General features: G+C 47.0%; 1 protein-coding gene across 2 annotated transcripts in view; it reads right to left on the reverse strand.

Annotated features, from left to right (window-relative positions):
- Nucleotides 1-23,019, reverse strand: part of PRKCB (protein kinase C beta) — a 186,593-nt gene that overhangs the window by 72,836 nt on the left and 90,738 nt on the right. For both annotated transcript variants that reach the window (XM_081840640.1, XM_081840639.1), the window contains exons 4-7: nt 21,537-21,648; nt 17,123-17,251; nt 6,036-6,192; nt 4,451-4,585 (exon numbers count right to left, since the gene is read on the reverse strand). In XM_081840640.1, coding sequence (XP_081696766.1) covers nt 4,451-4,585; nt 6,036-6,192; nt 17,123-17,251; nt 21,537-21,648 — 533 coding nt within the window. The remainder of the gene's footprint in view (nt 1-4,450; nt 4,586-6,035; nt 6,193-17,122; nt 17,252-21,536; nt 21,649-23,019) is intronic.

Here is a 23,019-nt window from a genome sequence, read left to right on the forward strand (position 1 = left end):
TTTATCTAATTCAATGGTGCCAAATTGTTTGCGATCAAGCATCCTCCTTAACATTCATACAGTTTACAATATTTTTGCAAATAGTCCTTAAATTTCTTCCAATCTTCTTCCACCGTCTCCTCTCCCAGGTCTCGGATTCTGCCAGTCATCTCAGCCAGTTCCATATAGTCTATCAGTTGCATCTGCCATTCTTCCAGTGTGGGTAGATCTTGGGTTTTCCAATGCTTAGCAACGAGTATCCTTGCTGCTGTTGTTGCATACATAAAAAATGTTTGATCATTCTTTAACACCCTCTGGCCAACAATGCCCAGAAGGAAGGCCTCTGGTTTCTTAGGGAAGGTATACTTAAATACCTTTTTCAGCTCATTATATATCATTTCCCAGAAGGCCTTAACCCTAGGGCAGGTCCACCAGAGGTGAAAGAACGTTCCTTCACTTTCCCTGCATTTCCAACACTTATTATCAGACAAGTGGTATATTTTTGCAAGTTTGACTGGGGTCATGTACCATCCTTAGTCCAACACTCTAACCGCTACACCATATTGGCTCTGTGATTTTCAAATCTCCAAGGCTGAGCAATCCCAGAAAAGTAGCTCCATCACCCTTTCAGGAAGAGCCTTCTACAAAGCAAAGACCCCCCCCCCCAGGAGAAGGGAGGGGAGCAAACAAACAAACAAAATCTAATAAGCAATTACGGGGAATCATGGAATTGTCATTCAGCTGTGAGTCAGTTTCTGCCGCTGGAGGCGAAGCTCCAGTTCTGTCAATGAGATCTTTTCAGCGGAGAGGAAGAGTTTATCAGGGGGCCATTATCGGCTGAGCGCGGTGGTGCGCCTGACTGGCAGGGAAGGAACAAAGCAGGATTTGCATAATGCAAGGATGGACCCTTCCCTTCAACTCCGCGCCTCCATTTGCTGCGGCTCTTTAGAGATGAAAAATGCACTGGAGACTCCCACCTCCCGGAGTTTACTTTAGCCAAACACTGTGACAAGGAAAATTACTTAGATCTCCACTTAACAGTTTTTAAAAATGCAGCAAGGAGCTGTTTACCATATTTTACATGCTCTTTAATGTGCGCCCATCTCCCCGCTGGAGACGGCTCCACAGGTGGCAGCGAGGGCTTGGAGGAAATTTGCAATTTGTTTTCCTTCGGAGAGCTTGCGGCAAATTCAGAGGAGGAGTGGCCCGTCGCGCTTGCCTCGAACCAACGCCTCTCCGGCTCATCGCTGCCAACCCTGGAGATCTTAAGCTCAGCTCCTCAGACTGCAGGGACGGGTCCTCAGCACTGAAGCAGACTCAGATGTGACATGGATCTGCTCCTGGGGCTTGAGCAATGTATAGTTGGCAGTGGCGGCGGTTGGTGCCAACCAGAAGCGGCACCCAGACTCATTTGCAACCCTGCTCCACTCACGCCAGATCCAACTGCCCCATCCCTGCTTCGCTTTGACAGCCCGCAGCAGAAAACATATGAAGATAAGAAGAGTCTGAAGATCAGGCTAATGGCCCATCTAGTCCAGCATCCTGTTCTCAAAGTGGCCAACCAGATGCCCCATGGGAAGTCCTTGTAAGCAGAACCCAACCACAAGAGTATTCTCCCCTCCTGTGGCTTCCAGCAACAGGCATGACTGCCTCTGATCACAGGGGTAGAACACAGCTATTGTGGCTAGCAGCCATTGATAGCCTCCCCCTCCTCCATGAATTGGTCTGATCCTCTTCTAAAGCCATCTCAGTGGGTGGCCATCTCTGTCTCCCATGGGAGTGCATTCCAAATTGGTCCATGACTTACTGCTAATGTCCTCGTAGCATTTTGGGAAAACCATTTAGTCAACGGACCGGTTCTCTGTCTGCCGTGCAGATGGAAATACATCCTGCTGTTTGCCTATGCTTTGGTCAGGTTTCCACGGGTAGTTCCTTTGAAAACTCAGAAAACCCAGACCTCCATACCCCCTAAGCAAGCCCACTGCCCTCAGGTGCTATAGAGAAGACTGCTCCATCATCAGAATCAAAGGAGGGTTCAAGTGGGCAGAAAGGGGTGTGTGTGATTGGAGAAACTGAGGTAGGTGTGTGTGTATATGTTTGTGTGTGTGTGCCCCATCTTCACCTCAGGTGACACAATGTCTTGGTCCAGTAAGCACAGCGACCAGTGGATTTACAACTGTGTGTGTGGATCCATCAGGAGACTAAGATGGTAACACAGATAGCAAAGACAATCTAGCTCTGTATTGTTCAAACTAACTGGCAGCTGGGCTTCAGCTGGGGTGTCTTCCCAAGGCTTAGCTGGAGATGCCACTAGGGCAAATTTAACCTGGGACCTTCTGCATGCAAAGCAGGTGCTCTACTGCAGAGCCATGTCCCTTTCCTAAAAATAAAGTCCTTGTGGTTCTGATTTAAATGGGAACATAGGAAGGTGCCTGATATCGAACCAGACCATTAGTCCACCCAGCTCAGTATTGTCTATCCTGACCGGCAGCAGCTCTTCAGTGTTGCAGACAGGGTGCCTCTCCCAGTCCCACCTGGAGATGCCATCAGGGGGATTGAACCTGGGACCTTCTGTATGCACAAAATGTGCTCTGCCACTGAGCTACCACAGCCCTTCCCCATTTGGCATCCTGGAACAGAGCAATCCATGGGATTTCAGGACCTGTTGCCATTAGCCCAGGATGTCAATGGACCTAGAAATCACCCTTTTGACTTCCACAAATATATTTCACAAGCACTGACTTGGTCAGGATGGCATTAACTTTCTCCCTTGGCTATGCTCTGCCCTCACAGTTGGGGTCAGTGAAGCTTCATAATACTAGTTGCTGGAAACCACAGGAGGGGAGAAGGCTCTTGTCCTTGAATCTTGGTGGTGGGCTTCCTACAGGCATCTGTTTGGCCACTCTGAGATGTGCCATTGGCCTTATCCAACAGACTCTTCTTCTGTTCTTCTGTTCCCCTTGGTTTCAAAACACCACCTTCCAGGATGAATCCTCAAATCCAGGTGTTGAGTTTGACAAGGAAAGAGTCCCCCCTCCAGCTCACAGAAGGACCAGCTAGATCTGCTACCTGCCGCACTCACAGAAGTTTTATAGGCATTCTGGTCTGCTCGCTAAGGTCACCCAACTCTTCAGCACCAGGAGCGGGAAGGAAGAAAATTAAAATCCTGTTTCCTGCTGAGGGAGATAAAACAGAAACAAACAGGCCCTACTCCTCTGGGAGTTGATAGGCCCACGCTGCCCGCCTCGACTGACAGTAATTAACTGCTTTGGACAGTGTTTCATTTGAGGAAACAGGGAAGCCTCAGCAAGTAATCCCATTCTTCACATCCACAGATTAAACTTTCAGCCTAGGGAGGGGCAGGAAGCCTCTTTGCTGGGTTCTCTGCAACCAACTCTGCCTGGTGCAGATGCAAACTGGGCTCCTAAGGATCAGATCCCTCCCTGGCAATACACTCCCACTGTTTTGTTTCAGCAAGACCTCCTGCCACCATGGCCTCCAGATGCTTTCAACTACCTCTCCCATGAGCCCCAGCAAGGACAGCCAGTCTGGTGTAGTGCTTGGAGTGTTGGACCAGGTGTGGGAGACCAGGTGTCATGAACCGACTGGATGTAGAAGAGTGGTGGGAGGCACCATCTGGAGAACCCCCAAAGGAACCCTCAGGGGAAGAAGGCTCAGAGCCAGGGGGATGTTGGTGGGAGGACGACAAACGGTCAGAGGGAGAAGAAGGAACAGACTGGGGGAAGGAGGCGTTAGAAGCTGAAGAGGCAACAGGGTTTAGGGAGCAGGAAGAGGCTGTGACAGAGGGCAGTTCAAACTCAGAGGCAGGAGAGGAGGCTGGAGGGGAGTGGGCCCAGGAGACAGTGATGAGGTAGGCTGCTGAAGAAGCTAGGGAGTCTCCCCCTCCTGCTGTGACCAGCTCCCCTTCCCCCTGGTCTCCTAGAACCTGCAGGGGAATGAGGAAAGAAGAGCAAAGAGAGAAAAGATGACGGAGATTTAGGCTGCTAGGAGAGGAACTGGGAGGGAAACCTTACAGAGCGGTGGGAAGGCGGGGACCTTCAGTCCTCACAACTGCTTCATTGGGGCAAGACCTACTGGGAAGGGTTGCTGCAACCACTAGGACCGAGCTGTTTGGGTTTCTTTGAATCAAGAGTTGACGTCACTGACATCGGGTGCTTTGTGGTTTTCCTTGCTGATGTACGCCTGACTCCAGTTCCTGACACCAGGGCTCAAATCCCCACTTGGCCACCAAGCTCTCTGGGTGTGACCTGGGGCACTGCCTCCCAGCCTAACCCACCTTGCAGGGTTGTTGTGAGGATAAAATGGGGAGAACCATGTATGCCACCTGAGCTACTTGGAGGAAAGGTGGGATAGAAATGGAATGAAATAAATAGATAGCAAAGATCTGGAGGGCACCAGCTGGCTAGTGATTGCCCTGATCCAAGCCCCTTCAGAGGCAGGTCCACCTTACCAGCCATCCACTCCAGCTTTCAGCAGCTCTGAGATCCCAAAGGACAGCGACCCCATGAAATCATTCCGACTGGTCAGGTCCCAGTCCCAGATCTCCACAGATAGCCTCCTGTCCTTGTCAGACTCTTTCAGTTGGCTGGTAGAAACAAAAGGGAGGAGGAAAGAGATTTTAAAAGGCATCTTCTTTTTGGAGGGAGCTATATCTGCAAGCTGCTTCCACGCCTTCCAGGTGGGCACTCAATCAATCAGCAGCTATGAAATGAAGCCACGGTTTTCGGCGGACAGACGTGCCTCCTCTAATGCCTCATTTCCTGACAGGGTCCCCTTCAAATGGAGGACCTCAGAGCGCCTGGCAATTGAAATGCAAGGCTTTGATCAGCGCCAACCTGGAGCGTGAAATGGCATTCTCAGCAGTGCTGACAGGATGGGTGCAAGGGAGGAGAGGAGCTGAAGAAAGGAGCCTGCCGCTTCACTCTGAAATCTGCTTAGCGTTTCTCAGCAATTAAAGCACAGCATCATTTGCAACCCATTCATTCTAGGGAAGCACCAGCCCTGCAAGGAGGGACCGGTGGGAGGAAACTGGGCTCAGCAGGGGTGTTGCTATGGGTGGGTCTCTAGGGGGTCCCAGGCCCTGGGTGTTTCCAGGAGGGGGCGGGAATTGGGGGGGAATTGAATTGGAGGGATGTGTTGTAGTTTACTGGGGTAATGAACAGGGTAACTGAAGGCAAATTGAATTGCTTTGGAGCATAATAATAATAATAATAATAATAATAATAATAATAATTTATTTGTACCCCACCCATCTGGCTGGGTCTCCCCAGCCACTCTGGGTGGCTTCCAACAAAGATTTAAAATACATTAAAATGTCACACATTAAAAACTTCCCTGAACATGCCTTCAGATGTCTGTTGGGAAAATAATCTGGGGTAAATGAATGAAAGAAGGACTGATGTGGAGTTGAGCACAAGCAAATCAAAGCATTTATCTGAGGTGGCCTGCGTGTGAAATTTGTCGCTTTGCCTTTTGAGACATTTAATTTCTAAATCTGCATCTATACATAAGAATCAGCACATGCCTGTTTTGTGCAAACTGGTGCGCACAGACTCTTCGCAATGGTTTCAAGGTTTAGTCCCAGCCACAGTAGGGTCTCAGCTGGGGTGTAGGGTCTGAAAAAAACACCCATGACCTATGAAAGTTCCCCATTCCTTGCTTAGGGAATAGCTGTCATGTGACACCTTCCTATATGCCAAAGGTAACAATCAGAAGCTCTGCTGTCATGCAGTAGGAGCCCACAAGGTGGCTCCCCCTCCACACCACTGTGGCACCTGCATCCAGGTGAGGCACCACAGTATGGGCATCTCTCACATGGTTGGGGCTCCTGCTATTACCCTAAAGGTGTGAAGAAGGAGTCATCATGGCCATTCCCTGACCCCTTGAGTCAAAAATCTGGAGCAGCAGCGAAGGAGAGGGTCACCAGCCAGCCAGCCAGCCATTTCCACTCCACCCCACCCCACCCCTTCTGTTTCAAGTTGGAGTCCCAGGAACCCGTCAGAAGATGTCAAAGGTTGCCATTGAGCCGTACTCACAATTTAAAGGTCTCATTCCACTCAGGGTTCAGAGAACATTTGATGGTTTTAGTCTTCTGTTTGCTTTCACTTTTCGGGTCAGGGATGAGCTTGAGTTTCACATACGGGTCTGACAAGCCGTTGGGATCCATTGGAACCAGATTTCTGGCATCTCGTACTGGAAAGGGAAGAGAGAAAAGACTCAGTGGGAAAGGGCCAGGGCATCCTGTGTAAGCCACCCAGAGTGCTATAAACTGCCCAGAGTGGCTGGGGAAACCCAGCCAGATGGGTGGGGTAGAAATAATAAAAGTATTCTTATTCTTATTCTTATTCTTATTCTTATTCTTATTCTTATTCTTATTCTTATTCTTATTCTTATTCTTATTCTTATTCACTCTCTATCTTTCATTTGCATACTGGAAACACCAAAGATAAAGAAAAGTTTTTCTCCCTCTCTCATAACACCAGAATTCATGTGATAACAGGATGCTGGACTAGATGGGCCCTTTTTGGCCTGATCCAGCAAGCTCTTATTATGTTCATATGTTAATGTCATACCTTGTTTATCCCTGAAAGGCAGGATGGACTCTTGGACCCCCTTGCTTGCAAAAGGCCCCTTTGGAAGTTTCACTGCAGCCGGGGCTTCCAAAATGGAAGCCACTCAGCATAGTTCTTTGAAATTATGTTCAGGCCAACCCTGAAGATGCAGCCACTAGAGATTCTGCACGAGAAGATACAGGGAAAAGAAGAAATCATCTACCTGATGCCAAGCTGACCTGCAGAATTGCCCATGATTTGGTTGTCAAAAGCCTCAATTAAGGTAATTGCTGCCTAACTGGATTGACAGCTGAGGCATGTTTGGCATCATTAAAATATAAAGACAGGCAGGAGAGCTTGAAATTTCCAGGAGCAACCGCGATGGTGCCGCAGTACCTGCGAAAGGTCCCTGCACTCCACGTTATCCGTGGGCTGCCTTGTGAACAAACTCTAAGAACCTAAGGACATCCTGCTCTAACATAAGGCCAGGCATAGGCAAACTCGGCCCTCCAGATGTTTTTGGACTACAGCTCCCATCATCCCTAGCTAATAGGACCAGTGGTCAGGGATGATGGGAATTGTAGTCCCAAAACATCTGGAGGGCCGAGTTTGGGGATGCCTGCATAAGGCCAATGGCACATCTGGTCTGACATCCTTTTCTCACAGAAGCTGACTAGATGCCTGAGGGAATACAAGCACAATAGCACATCCCTCTCATGCAGTACCCAGCAACTGGTCTTCAGAAGCATTACTGCTGTGGAGGCAGAGTATATTCACCAGGGCTAATAGCCACTGAGAGACCTCTTCTACCTCCTCTTTTAAAGGTATCCAAGTTGGTGGCCATCACTGTCTCCCATGGGAGCAAGTTCCATCCTTTAACTATGCGCTGCCTGAATAAGTCCTTCCTTTGAACTGCCTTCCTGGACCTTTCAGCCTTCAGCTTCATTGAATGTCTGCTAAGTTCCAGTGTTAGGAGAGAGGGAGAAAAGTTTTTTCTCAATCCACTTTCTTCATGCCATCCACAATTTTATAAATGTCTATCATGTCACCTCTTAGTTGCCTTTTCTCTAGAACTACAAAGTCCTTTCTTCATAGGGGAGTCACTCCACCCCCTTGACCATTTGGATTGCCCTTTCCTGGACCTTTCCCAACTTTGCAATATCCTTTTGGAGGTGAGGCGACCAGAACGATACACAGTATTCCAAAATGCAGTCACACCACAGGATTGCATAATGACGTTATGATAGCGACAGTCTCATTTTTCAATTGCTCTCTCAATGATCCACAGAGTGGAATTTGCCTTCTTCACAGCCACTGCACACAGGGTCAGGGTCTTCATTAAGCTATCATATTGTGACCCCAAGGTCTCATTCCTCGACAGTCACCTCCAGTTTAGACCCCATGAGTGTAGATGTGAAATTTGGATATTTTGCACTGACACGCCTGTTTGCAGAGGATCAATTATCTCCTCCATTCAAACATACAAAGTACAGACACATGGATAGAAAATCGGACAGAGTGGGGATGCAAACCCCAGCTTAGCAGGTCCTCTATGACTGGCTCACAGCTGTCAGCCTCAGTTTCCATTATGGAAATAGAGACAAGTTGGCAGTTTAACATGAGCCATATTTCCTCTTTTCTTCCTGACCACTGCCAGCTGAATTGAGGCTGCCTTATTCTACATCATTGCTCTTTCTTCCAAAAAACAGAGGAGCCAGTGCTTTCCAAATCTGCAACTTCTAACTCCCCAGGGTCAACTTCTGCTTAGTGCATCATGAAGTCAATCACATGTACCCAATATGACAGCCTCCATCAACAGGCAAGGAAAAGCACGTCACAGAACACCTTCATGACTTGGGGCAGTTATTCCCAAATTGTAAGGCAACCTCTCACTGTCACCTTGCGGCAACTGGAGGTGATGATGCAAAGTCCCAGGGAGGGATAAGATCCTGAAATGGATCCAGAAAAACAACAACAGGAGATAGAACTCAGCCAATGTAGTCTATCGCCTTCCCCTTCTTCCTAGCAGTGGTATTATGTGAGGGTGGCCCCATCTGGGCATTGAAGATTGAGTCAGTTCCATGAAGCAAGTGGAAGAAAGATTAGTGCCACCATTCCTTATAACATGTAATTAATACACTGCAGAAGAATAAATTTGCACATATATTTATAATGGAAAATGCACCGCCCTTCTTACAGCAGCATCTTCCTGGGCCGGTGCACATTAATTAATGCATTTCTAGCTTGTTTATCTAATTGCTGCATAATTTGTTCCAGTTTGGGCCAACGACTCACTTCATCAACTCATTCAATTAGCAAGTATCAGGTCTGTGCAGGAAGAACCAATCCCACGTGAGAAAGGGACAGATTAACCTTGAACTGCCAAATGGATTTGCCCTTCAGAATGATGCCGGGTGGCAAAATGGCCAGCAACCTAGGGACACGGAACAAAAACCAAGAGTGATGCATTTCTTCCATGTGTTGCTTCAAGCAACCTACAGTTTCATGGGATCAACCTTGGGATTTGTGAAGTAATAAGGAGCGACTCCGGGCTGTGTTGGTGACATTTTGGTGGAACTAGAATAGACTGGATGTTCTGCAGTTGGATTCCCTTCCCCTGAAACATGGGAATGTGTGGATTTCGAACTGTGTGGCTCAGCAGTCAAGGAGCATTTCCCAAGATGGTTTCTGGATTTGTGTATCAATATTTTAACCCTTGCCTCCTTTTCCTATACAGAGCACTCAAGGTGGCTTGCAATAACTACAATTCACAAAAGACCTCAAAATACTAACCATTTGTAACAGAGCAACAGAGCAAATCCAAATCTAATACAATTAGATTAAGTGAGAACAACCAGCTGATCCTCCATTTCAACCGGAAATGAGCCAATTCCTCTCCCCACACATCGAAGTCAAAGTGAAATGAACTCATCACTTGAACCAATTCCTAAGAACTTGGAAAGTGAGACACAGTGGACTCTCACCCATCCCCAACGCCTCCTCCCAATCTTCCACTTCTGCTTGCATTTAACTCTGGAGGATGTGCTGGCAATGGCACCAACGAGAGTCTAGAGAAGGAGGAGACTTCTCTCTCTCCATCACCACAAAATGCTCCACAACGCATCAGAGCACCCACTGCAGTATCCCTTGGGATTTGTACATCTTCAAGGTGAAAGATGGTCCTTCTCTAACCTAGACCATGATCCAAACTGGAGAAGGGTTGGAAGGAATCCTTAAAACCACACTTTGAGAAGAACCTTAAGGGTTCGTTTCCATGATTGTTTCCACACACCTAAATAAAATTAAATGGGAAGGGAGCCAAATGCTTGCATAAACTAGGCTATCCTCTCCTGACCATGAGTGGGGGCGAGATAAATGGCCTAGGCAGGTGTCAGGAAGGAGACAGTGTCAGGCTGAAGTTGCAGGAAGTTGGACAGCTCCAAGCAGATAACTTGCTCCAGCAGCTGGCTTTGGGATCACATTCAAAGCACATCCTCCCTCGAAAAGAATCCTGTGAATTGTAGTTTAGAAATTAGGCATAATCTGCACAAACACACATAAAGGGAAAAATAGAATTCTGAACCTTTCAAACAAGCACACTTGGTTCTCTTAGTCTCAGGTTTATTTTGGGGGCCAGCAATAGCTATAACTTCCTTGCTCTGACAAGCATGATAGCAGAGATCTCAGGGAAACTGGGAATGAGTCAAGAAGGGAACAAGGCACAGATCACAGTTACTGTCCAAGGTCCTGAAGAATATGCAAATGATTTCCAGAGAGGTGGCCGTGTTAGTGGATTGCAGCAAGAGCAAGAGATTTCATAGCTTCTGCCACAATAAGTTGAGTCATCTTTAAGATACCACAAGGCTCTTTGTTATTCGTTCCCTGGTTTAGTCTTTCCCCTCTGAAGTCAACAGATGCAGCTAAAACATTTTCAAATGCTGATCCGCGACCTTCAGGGGCAGGAGGAAGCCAGGGTTTCTGACAACGTAGATACCACATTCTATATTTATGAAGGAATTGGTAATAAGGAATTTGTAACAAGAAAAGCAAATCAGATGACACACAGGCAAGCTTAGAAGATTCCTCCTCGGCTGATCTTAAGTCACCGAGAGAAGCTGCCTGCATCAAAGAGATGGTGGGGGTGGGGTGCTTTCTTTCCAAAGCCTTACAACATGACCTTGATTCCCGCTATAACACCAGCCATTTCTGGTGCCTTTTGAAATCAAACGCCAGGCAATCAAAGCCCTAAAAGATTCTGGAAGTCAAGCACTGCCATCTACGGGCTGATATTGTGACTGCACCACAAAGTGAGTCATTTTCTTAATCACAAATGTTGGGCATTCAAGGTCACCCCTTAATTAAGTCATAGGGACTAGTGGCCAATTAAGTGACTAGTTAATGGTTAGATATTCCTTAGCACACTGTGTTACTTTGTTTTCACACGCAGGCTTGCTAAAGGTGGTGAAAGGGTCTCCTTGTTGCCCCTTTTTCAGGAGTGATGAATTGATTCCCCAGCGAAAACTGTGCATGGAGAACCAGAGGGGGTTCTGAATTGTCATCGGCAGCCTTCATCAACCTGGCATCCTCCAGATGTTTCGGAATGCAATTTTCATCAGCCCCAGCATTGTCCAGCCACGTTGGTTGGGATTGATCAGAGTTGTAGGTGTTCCCATTTGCAGCCTGTTCCCATTTTGCCACCTGAGATGAAACAGAAATTGCTGTCTTCTGCTCCACTCACTGCTGCACCCTTTTCCCACTTCCGCTGCTGTACTGCAAGCCTCACTTCCACTGCCAGAGCACCCCAGCTCTCGCCAAACTCAGCAATCATCCTAATCTTCACCCTTTAGCCACATCAGTCAATGCAACAAAGCAGAAAGATGTACAATTTCTTACTTTTGAATTAAAGAAAATTTAATCCAACTCACTATGATAACCTGCTGATCAGATCATTGCAATGCACTCTACATGGGGCTCCCCTTGAAGACAGACTAGAAGCTGCAAGAAGCGTAGAGTGCAGCTGCCTGAGTTTGGCGCATCACAGCTAATTGCATCATATAACACCAATTCTTTAGTTGTGATTCCTGCATTGCAAGGGTTTGAACTAGATGACTCTTGGGGCCACATCCAATGCTACAATTCTATGAGTCTGTGAATCCTGCAGGATGGAAGGTGTTTGTATTGGAACTGGATTTTTTTTTAGCATTGGCTACCTGATTCAGGAAGGGGGTTGCACTGACTCCTGCCAAGCTGGACAGAATTTGACCCCTGCTCATCAGCACATGATATGTGTGTGTTTTAAAACAGACTGTGTTGACCGAGTGCACCAGTTTCCTGTGGGGAACTGGCACATGCAGCTAAGATAGAATTGACCCCCACCCTCTGACCATCAGCTGATGTCCCCTGCCCATCAGAGCGACATCAGCTGATGGGCAGGTGGGTGTGACTTGGATCAAATGGGATACAATCTACACTGTGGTGTCTCCTCATTTATGAAACTCCTTGACTTCAGACATGTCTGCTGCCTTCCTTATTTGGGTTTGGTGCCCATTAAAAACTTAGGTCTTCACCCAGACCTTTGGTGGGGAGAAATTATTTGTGATCAATAGTGTCATTAGTAATAATGAAATCAGCCTTACACTGAGCGAGACCATTGGTCCATGTAGCTCAGTACTGTCTGCACTGACTGGCAGCAGCTTTCCAGGCTTTCAGCTAGGGGGTCTCTCCCAGCCCTTCCTGGAACTGTCAGGTATTGAACCTGGGACTTGAGGCATGCCATGCAGATGCTCTGCCTCTGAGCCAGCTATAGCTGATGGATATTCATCTGATGCATTGATGTGGCCTGACTTTTAATTTTTGTTTCCAGCTTATATTGAATTTTCTTGCTTTAAAACATGATTGCAAATCATGTTCAGATCTCTGTCGGTTAGAGGTGGCTTAGATACTATGCTATATCTGCAGGTCCCAAACTTTCCCTACCACAGATGAAAATCACTGAGGCTCTGGCTGGGCCACGTAATGATTTTTTAAATTGTAGCAATTGTACTGCACGGTGCTAGATGCTTTAACTGTATCTTTACTGCTTCTTTTATTTGTTATATTGTATTTTATTGCATTGCAATTTGAATCCCTATACCGATTTGTATCCAAAACAGCACTAAGTAACCATTCCCCATCAGTTCAAGGATTTCCACTTGTGCAATGGGACGCCCCCCGCCCTGCACATTCCTTGCCCTCCCCAAATCTGCTCTAGAGGATTGGGGGAACCCCCTAGAACAGTTTTAGGGGGTGCATGGGAGAAGGAGACAGGGGAGAGTCCTGCTGCACAAACATAAATCCTTGCATTAATGGGATGATAGCTCAGTACAGTCATAAGGTAAAGGTAAGGTAAAGGGACCCCTGACTGTTAGGTCCAGTCATGACCGATTCTGGGGTTGCAGCGCTCATCTCCCTTTATGGGCCGAGGGAGCTGGCGTACAGCTTCCGGGTCATGTGGCCAGCATGACTAAGCCGCTTCTGGCAAACCAGAGCAGTGCACGGAAACGCCGTTTACCTTCCCGCCGAAGCGATACCTATTTATCTACTTGCACTTTGACATACTTTCGAACTGCTAGGTTGGCAGGAGCAGGGACCGAGCAACGGGAGCTCACCCTGTCGCGGGGATTCAAACCGCTGACCTTCTGATCGGCAAGTCCTAGGCTCTGTGGTTTAACCCACAGTGCCACCCGCATATGCTTCAGGTTGAGTGTTTTCAGGTTACGCTCTTCAGTGACCCGGTAGTAACGGAACGCGTTACTTCTGGGTTTCGCCACTTGCGCATGCGCAGCTGCTCAAAATGACATCACGTGCATGTGCAGAAGCGGTGAATCGCGAGCCGCGCACACGCAGACGCGGGTTGCGTTCTACTCAGGGGCTCCGGAACAGATCCTGTTCGCATCCAGAGGTACCACTGTACATCCTGTTCTCACAGTGGCAAACCACATGCCTGTGGGAGACCCACAAGCAGGACTCACATGCAAGACCATAAGAACCTAAGAAGAGCTTGGTGGATCGGGTCAACGGGTCAACTAGTCCAGCATTCTGTTCTCACAGTGGCCAACCAGAAGCCCCAGGGGGAATCCCACTAACAGGACCTGAGCACATCATGACTCTCCCCTCCTGCACTTTCCAGCAACTGGTATTCAGACCTTCTCAATTTCTAGTGCCAAGGGTGGGTATCACAAATTTCTTGGGCTGGCTTCCAGTTCTAGGGCTAGGCTGAAAAACACCCTTGATCTAGGCATCCAGACTGGCCGCATGACTAACCCACAAATCCCTCTGAAGATTCACCATAGATGAGACATGCTTTCTGTCCTTTTGAACAAAGGCCTTTGGATTTCCTGGCTTTACACATGCTCTTTTCTTCCGATGCCACAAGAGAGCACTCTAGATACATCTGTGCCTCCCAGAGAGAGGCTTCGTTCTGCAGAAGGCAACCTCATGTTTTCCTGGAAAACAAAATTCCAAAAGACCAGAGGGAACGCTTGAGAACAGCCCTTCCCCAACCTGGTGCCCTCCAGACGTTATGGACTACAGCTTCCATCAGTCCCAGCCAGCATGGAGTTGTAAATCAAAAATATCTAGAAGGCAGCAAGCTCAGAAAGGCTGCTCTGGAAAGACAGTACTATTCATGTGAAATAAACCCACACTTCCCAATCAGCTCCACAATATGGAGGACTAAACACAGGCAGGAGCCTCACACAGAGTCATTGTTCCATCTGTAGCTCAGTACTGTCTACAGTGACTGACAGTGGCTGTCCAGGATTTACATTCAGCCTTACCTGGAGATATGGGAGATTGAACTTGGGAAGGCATTAATGTTTAATGTTTTACTATGTTTTTATATGATGTATGGAAGTGAGAGCTGGACCATAAAGAAGGCTGATTGCCGAAGAATTGATGCTTTTGAATTATGGTGCTGGAGGAGACTCTTGAGAGTCCCATGGACTGCAAGAAGATCAAACCTATCCATTCTGAAGGAAATCAGCCCTGAGTGCTCACTGGAAGGACAAATCCTGAAGCTGAGGCTCCAATACTTTGGCCACCTCATGAGAAGAGAAGACTCCCTGGAAAAGACCCTGATGTTGGGAAAGATGGAGGGCACAAGGAGAAGGGGACGACAGAGGACGAGATGGTTGGACAGTGTTCTTGAAGCTACCAGCATGAGTTTGACCAAACTGCGGGAGGCAGTGGAAGATAGGAGTTGGACACGACTAAACGACTAAACAACAACTACAATGTTTTTATATGTATTATTATTATTATTATTATTATTATTATTATTATTATTATGCATGCAATGCAGATGCTCTAACTTATGGCACCTCCTTTTTTATTTCATTAAAAAATGAGGTTTGTGGGTGGATGCATTTGTGGTAAACCGAGGGACTTCCTGAAGGTAAGAGCTGATTGACTACCTTGGAAGGTGGCGGATCACCTTCATTTGAGGTTTTCAAGCCATGGTTGGATGGCCACCTGTCCGGGAGTCTTCAGCTGCAATTCCTGCATTGCAGGGGGTTGGCTAGATGTCACCCTTGAGATCCCTTCTAACTCTACAGATCTATGAAATTACATGCTGTAATTTCAGATGCACTGAAAAAAGGAACAGCAGCAATTGCTGTATAATTCAGCAATTGCCAGACTTACAACTGCCATTTCTTGGAGATGATTCAAGATGAGCCAGCCAGTCTGCTTTGCCTTGACTCAGCAATTCATGACTCCTCCCTTGGCTTGGGTACAGCACTACTACCTCAGAAACATGCTTTGCAGCTTTTGTTTATCATGTTTGCCCCCCCCCCCGAGATGAGCCAAAACTCCCCCTTTCAATGACTGTTAAACATTCCTTGTAAAAATATTTGTTTCCTGACTCACAATGCACTCGCCCGTCCTCTGGGAGCTCATTGCACAGCAAATTATGACTGTGCCAGCACTCCATCACAGCATGGACCTTTCGTGGGTGGTGTTGAGGGATGGACCCACCCACCTCAGAGTCATAGGCATTTATTCATAAGTGTATTGTGTAGGTACCTAAGTATGCATTTTACCATGTGTATCTCAGTGTATGCATTTATAAACATCTATTAACCTAAAACACACATTTCAAAGCATTTTGGTATCACAAAAATCTATATTGCAAAATCTGAAGGATAATTATGCTCCAATCTGTGTATTAGTCTGGGAGGTGCAAATTGTGTGCCTAAAAATAGGGACCAAGTGAAATTCTTCTCCATGCCTCCTCTAAGGAGGAGGAAGTAGAAGTAAAATAAGTAAAATAAAAAAAGGTGCCAAAGCAGCACTCAGGACCAGGGAGAAGTAATGGAACAAAACATGATTGACAGTGGGCAAGTGAATGTTTGGACAACTGAAATGTTAAGTTTCTGCTTTGCTAAAACAAATAGTTCTCACCCTCCAAAGAAATTAAAGTGTAGAATATTCAGTGTTGCCATCATGATGCAGTTCGTCAGGGAGTGGCCTGCTTTTACCTGCCTCCCCCCCCCCCCCAGCTCTGAGAGACGTCATAAGGGAGCCTTCATCCAGAAGAAGAACTCTTGAGAGGACTTGCTGGCTGTTGAGGTTGAGGCATAAGAGGGCTTCTTCTTATCTTTTCTGACAGGGGAGAATTGCTAGGTACTAATTTCAACTTTGGAGCTACTTTGGGATGTGAAATGATTGGGTTATTTTTTCTTGACCCACTGGTGAGTTTCATGCTCATTTAAATTTTGATGCATGTCAAATGAGCTGTCAGTCCTTGATTACTAGCGTTATATTCAGAAGTGTAGTCACAGCCATGCCCTTTCTAAGATTATGCAATACTCTGAGATGACGCAATAATGTTATAAATATACAATAATAATAATAATTAGGGGTGCCCTGCAAAGAACAATGCAACTCTCCACATTTTCTGTGCACATCCACAGGCAAATTATTTGGAATGCTCCAATATCAAATTTCAGAGACACTTCAAGTTGTGTTTTCCTTCGTAGCAAACAGAACTTGCACCCCATTCTCTTAAAGTTGAATCTCCTCATCTTTTTGGTGTTCCTAGGTGCTTTGGAGCATACACAACAACTCCTCCTCGGTGTTCTTCCTGTGCACCTTCTCCCTAGGAGTGACCCTAGGAGCCCATCCTCAGTGGTTGACTCACTTCCTTTCACTCCGATTGGCTCCAATGGGCACAAAGGGTGAGAAGACTTCTCATTGGCTAAAAAGCTCCCTTTTCATACTGAAAAGCTTTCCGGGTCATGTGGCCAGCATGACTAAACCACTTCTGGTGCAACAGGACACTGTGATGAGTACCAGAGTGCATGGAAACACAGTTTACCTGTCGCCACAGCAGTACCTATTTATCTACTCACGCTGGTGTGCTTTCAAACTGCTAGATTGCAGGAGCTGGGACAGAGCAGCGGGAGCTCACCCCATCACATGGATTCGAAGTGCCAAAAGCTCTTTGGAAGGCAAGGAGGGAGGCAAGACGTTTTTGCTCCTGAATTTTCCCTCAAGCAACCACAAAGCAAACCACCCACTCCCAGACTCACCTACGACGGTGAGGACCTCGTTTTCAATTTCCGCTGTGATGTGTATCCTGCCCCGGCGCTCAGTGTGGTCCGTGCCACAGAGACTTGGTACGTTCATCACGCAGCGTTTGTGGACGTTCATCATGCAGGCTGGTGGAGAGAGAATCAGAAGGAGAGACTTTAGGTCCCAAAATGGGGTTCAATACATTGTGCTTCGTCTGCCATCAGGATATCATGCATTCCACCTCCTTTAATGGGACACCACATAGGTTTCTGCTGCTGTTTATTTCTGAACACACACTAGATTCTCCCCTGCCTTCCGCCTGAAAAAATTATATTTATTTCTTTGTTCTTTGGTTGCATTAATATCCCACTTTTTTCTTCAAGGAGCTAAAGGTAGCACACATGGCTCTCCCCCTCTTCATTTAGTTCCCACAAGAAACCTGTGAGGTAGGTTGATAGGCAGAGACTGGCCCAGGGTCACCCAGTGAGCCTCATGGCCAAGCGGGGATTTGAACCCTAGTCTCCCCCAGGCCCTAGTCTGACCATCTAAAAATCCCTACATGCCATCAGACACCTAGAGGATTGTGGGCTTGAGACCTGATGAGTTCCTGTCCCACCTCATTTACATCCATCAACTCCTCTAAGATCTCTCCTTCCACCATCTCCATTGCAGTGGCCCCAGCGAGCCACTCTGCAGAATTATTATCATTAAGTAGATTCATTAGCCGCCACTTTTTGCCATGGCAACTCTAAGCGACTTACAAAATAACTTACCCAAAACAAAAACATGCAAACATTAAAACTAGGAGGTAGAATGCATTAAAGCATCCCACCCACTCTAAAAAAGCCACAGATAGTTAAAAAGGTGGGATAAAAATTCAATAAATAAACCATTTAAGAGGAGGTTGTAATTTACACAGTGACCATTAGAGGTCTTCCTAGGCCTGATCCATGTGATTCCCCCCCCCCACCCAACAGCAATTTCATTCTGAGAGGGAACAGCATTTCTTCCACACCCCCCCCCCCCGTGAGAACCTTCCACCCCCCTCTGAAAAGTCCAGGTCTTACTTTGTACAAAAAAAGTCACTTTTTTTCGAACTTTCCTTGTTGCAGTGCGAAAGCTCAAAGGGCAACTCAGGTGAATCTGGGAAGGGCAAACCAGGGCAATAGATTCTGCTGTTCTTTCTGTTTATTCTTATTTATTTATTGCTTGCATTTATACTCCACCTTCTCTCCCCCCCCCCATGGTGTCCATGGATCTCCCCATCTCATTTAATCCCCACAACAACCTTGCAAGGTAGGTTAGTGCAGTGTTTCCCAACCTTTGGTCTCCAGCTGTTTTTGGACTACAACTCCCATCATCCCTAGCTAGCAAGACCAGTGGTCAGGGATGATGGGAATTGTAGTCCAAAAACAGCTGGAGACCAAAGGTTGGGAAACACTGTTCTAGGGCAGTGTTTCCCAACCTTGGGCCTCCAGCTGTTTTTGGACTACAACTCCCATCATCCCTAGCTAGCAAGACCAGTGGTCAGGGATGATGGGAATTGTAGTTCAAAAACAGCTGGAGGCCCAAGGTTGGGAAACACTGGGTTAGTGAGGCAGTGACTGGCCCACCCAGTGAGCTTCATGGGCTGAGTAGGGATTTGAACCCTGGTCTTCCAGGTCCCAGTTTGGCACTCTAACCACAACACCACACTGGCTCTGTAGCTGCCTTGGGAACTGGATCTCTTGTATGCCATATTTCTTGTACCCCAATTGTACTGTTGGAGAGGCAGCACTGGAACCCTTCCTTCCCTATTTCCTCCCTGTAACTGAAGAAGGGGGTTGGACTACAGGACCCCTGAGGGTCCATTGCAACTCTACAATTCTATGATTCTATAAATCCTGGATCTCCTTGTTCCTCAGATGTTCAATTATCCTTAAATTCAGCTGGGCACCATCACTGATGTGAGCTTGCCACCACCTCTGCCTGAATTCTGCATCCCTTTTTAATTCTCTCCCCTCCCTTCCTCCCTTCCTTCTGTACTCCTCCCTCCCTCCTTCAGTTGTCTCCTCCGCTCTTGAATTCTGAATTGCAAGGGGCTCAAGACAAGAAGATGTCTCCTTTGTTTGTGTTTTCTTCTGTGTCCTTGATGGTGCTATACAAACACACACCAGCAAGGATGAGGCTGCAACATCTTCACGGCTGCCTGTTCCACTTCTTGCAACTGAGGCTTCACTCAGATTTCCTTTTCTTGTAAACACAGCAAAGCCTCCGCTGGTGGATTTGACCACACCAGCTCTGCACAAATAAGGAGACTCGTGGCCTTAATCAAAGGGTGTGGTAGCAATGAAAGGAAAAGGTCAACATACGAGATTTATTGATCCAGCAGTGGAGGAGGGTAGCAGCTGCGTCCTGGTGAGAAAGCAAGCAAACCGGCTCCTGCTTCTGTCACTGTCTGGGGGAAGTGAGAGGTGGCTGGAAGGCCACAGCCTAGCGGTTAGAGCATAGGTAGGCAAACTAAGACCCGGGGGCCGGATCTGGCCCAATCGCCTTCTAAATCTGGCCTGCAGACGGTCCAGGAATCACCATGTTTTTACACGAGTAGAATGTGTCCTTTTATTTAAAATGCATCTCTGGGTTATTTGTGGGGCCTGCCTGGTGTTTTTACATGAGTAGAATGTGTGCTTTTATTTAAAATGCATCTCTGGGTTATTTGTGGGACATCGGAATTCATTCATATTTTTTTCCAAAATATAGTCCGGCCCCCCACAAGGTCTGAGGGACAGTGGACCGGCCCCCTGCCAAAAAAGTTTGCTGACCCCTGGGTTACAGCATCTGCTTTGCATTCAGAAGGTCCCAGGTTCAAAATGGTTTAAAATTCTGGAGGGACACTGCTGGGAGATGTAGCGAGCCAGTAGCCAAAGCAGTGCTTGCAGATGCTGCGGAAGACAACTGCCACCATCCCTGTCTGCAGGACATGCTGGAGGGGTCTGATGGGAGTTGTAGTCCATAACATCTAGAAGGTGCCTCATTGGCATGCTAAGCTAGATGGGCCAGTGGTCCTGACTCCGTAAAAGGCATAGCAATCTAACTCAGTATTGCCTACACTGACTGGCAGCAGTCGCTCCAGGGTTTCAGGTGGGAGCTCTTGCAGCCCTACCTAGAGATGCCACTGGGGATTAAACCTGGGACCTTCTGCATGCACAGCAGATGTTCTCCCACTGAGCTATAGCTTCACTCTTAAAAATAAAGCAAGATTCCAGTCCTCATGGTTCAGAATTATGGGCTGATTTGAATATGACACCAAAATCTGCCATATGCAGAGCCAGACTTTAGTCCATCTAGCTCAATATTGTTCACACTGGCTAGCAGTGACTCTCCAAGGTTTTGGACAGGGCTGTCTCCCTTTCTGGCCTGGATATATCATTGGGGACTGAACGTTATGGGGCTCCCCAATAGCTCAAGAGTGCCTCTCCCAACATGGACCATGTGTTCTTCATCGGAGGCCATTCTTTGTGTGCTGAGGGTGGCAACATGAGAAAAAGCCTTTTCAGTAGTGGCCCCTCATTTATGGGATGCTCTCCAACCTGCCATGGAGGCATGCCTGGCAGCATCACTGGCTGTTTTTAGGTGCCAGGCAAAACCCGTCTTTTCACCCTGGCCTTTGGATCTTCATTTTAGGAACATATGAAGCTGCCTTATACCAAACCAGACCATTGGGACTTCTAGTTCAGCACTGTCTACACCAGGGGTTGTCAACCTAGTCGCTACCACCCACTAGTGGCCATTTCAGGATTCTAGGTGGGCGGTAGGGGGTTCTATGGCACAAGCTGAATCCTTCTTCCATAGAGCCCTGGTGGGCGGTAAGGAAATTTTACCATCAAGAACCACATTAGTCAGCGGTAGGTATAAAAAGGTTGACTACCCCTGGTCTACACTGACTGGCAGCAGCTCTCCAGCATTTCAGACTGGGTTCCCTACCAGCCCTACCTGGAGATGCTGGGGATTGAACCCGGGACCTTCTGCATGCAAAGCAGATGCTCTAACCACTAGGCTACAACCCTTCCCCAAATGAATTTTAGTGGTGTGGTCTGGAGGGTTGGATTGGTATATATATATTTATTTGTGTATTTTGGGCTGTTTTATCCTGTCTTTATACTCATTTTTAAATGTTCATTTTTTTTGTAAATCGCTTCAAATTTCTTTTTTGGAAAAAAGCAACACAACAACAGCCAGTGGTCTGCTTCACTAGGATGATAAAACCAGCCAAGTCTAGCACCGGGTGCATTAAATCCCCACTCTCCCCACCCAAGCAACACAGTTAATCCACAATACTCTGGAGTGATAAAGTGGGATCATAAGGACTTTGCTGCATCCACAAAGAAAATTGTGAATCAGACTCCAGATGCTGCGACTGGGTCATATATCTCTCAATGCAACTGGACTTACTGTCACATTTCATCCCCTGGTGGATGAGTCCATACAACAAGGATCCACAGTGGTCGCAGAAGGTGGGGCTGGAGTACGTGTGGATTTTGAACTTGTGTTTGCTCCGTGGGTCCTGGAGAAAAGAGACAAGACAGTAGAAAAGAACGATTGGTTAAGTGCTGGGCTTTGCCTCTAAATGCAAGTCACTGATATGCATCAAGAGCATTACATATATATGTGTCAGGGGCTGGAGTGAGGAGGAATGGTGGGGGCCACCCCACCCCTTCTCCTGAACCTTCCTGAGGACAATATAGATTTAGAACAGTGGTTTGCAGAAGGTCATAGTTCAGAGGCTGCAGAGGGGAGAAGCTGGGAAATATTGGAAGAGGAACAACAGGAAGAAGAAGCACCAGGGGAGAGACAGCTGACAGACTCAGTGTCCTGGAAAGCATTCCTGGACCCCCCCGCCTCTCCCAGGACCAGGCGAGCATTGAAAGTAGTAGAACATAAAGCTCAGAGGCAGAAAGCTCAGATTAGCTGATGCAGGGGTGGTGTAGAATAGGAGAGATTGGGGGAGGGCGTTACTTGGATTAATGCTATTATCCCCCTCCCTAAAAAAAAGCTCAACTTTGGCTTCACTCCCCCCCCCTTCATTGGTAGATCACTTCCAGAATTTTTATAGTGGGAGTAGTTTGCAGTCTCTTGGGAGTTGGACGTGCCTGATCTAGGGGATACTGTACTCCTTTGTCTTTCTGTGTGAATATTGAATAAATTACCATATTTTTCTGTGTATAAGACGCCCCCGTGTATAAGACTCCCCCTATTTTTGGGACTCAAAATTAAGAAAATGCACTATGCATTATCCATGTATAAGACAACCTCTTATTTCCAACTTCAAAAATTTAGGAAAAAATATAGTCTTATACACAAAAAAATACAGTACTTGGTGAGCACTTTTATCATTTCTCTGCTTCTTGGCTGCCACCATGGGAGGGATCTGATTCCCCGAAGCCTGACAATATGCCCCCTTGACTGTTTCCATCTGTGGAACTGGCACTGCTGAAAGTGCCACATGAAAATCTGTTCTGCACCTACACTTTGGAATTCCCTGCCTGTTGACACCAGGCAAGCGCCTTCGCTGCCCACATTTTTGTTTAGACAAGACTGCCTAGATATTTAGAGAGCTGATTTTTTTCAGTCTATTGTTGGTTTTACTAATCATCTTACTGTGCTATTCTTTTGTAAATTGCTTTGAGGTTTCCTGCAATCAAGTTTATGAATTTATGAAATAAATAAAGCCTAGTGTATCTTCCATAATGTGAGGCACATTTTTGCAGATGCCACATTTCTTCTCAGGAGCTTGGGGTTATTTTATTCCTTCCACTCCCTCACAATCACCCTGCGAGGTAGGCTAAATTGATTACAGAGCAAAATGATCAAGGCCACCAAGAGATGCTTTAGCTGGGGATCTGAATTCAGAACCATGCCCAATATTTACTTCCAA

The sequence above is a fragment of the Podarcis erhardii genome (assembly GCF_964252035.2).
Source record: "Podarcis erhardii genome assembly, chromosome: 14".
Classification (NCBI taxonomy): Eukaryota; Metazoa; Chordata; class Lepidosauria; order Squamata; family Lacertidae; genus Podarcis; species Podarcis erhardii.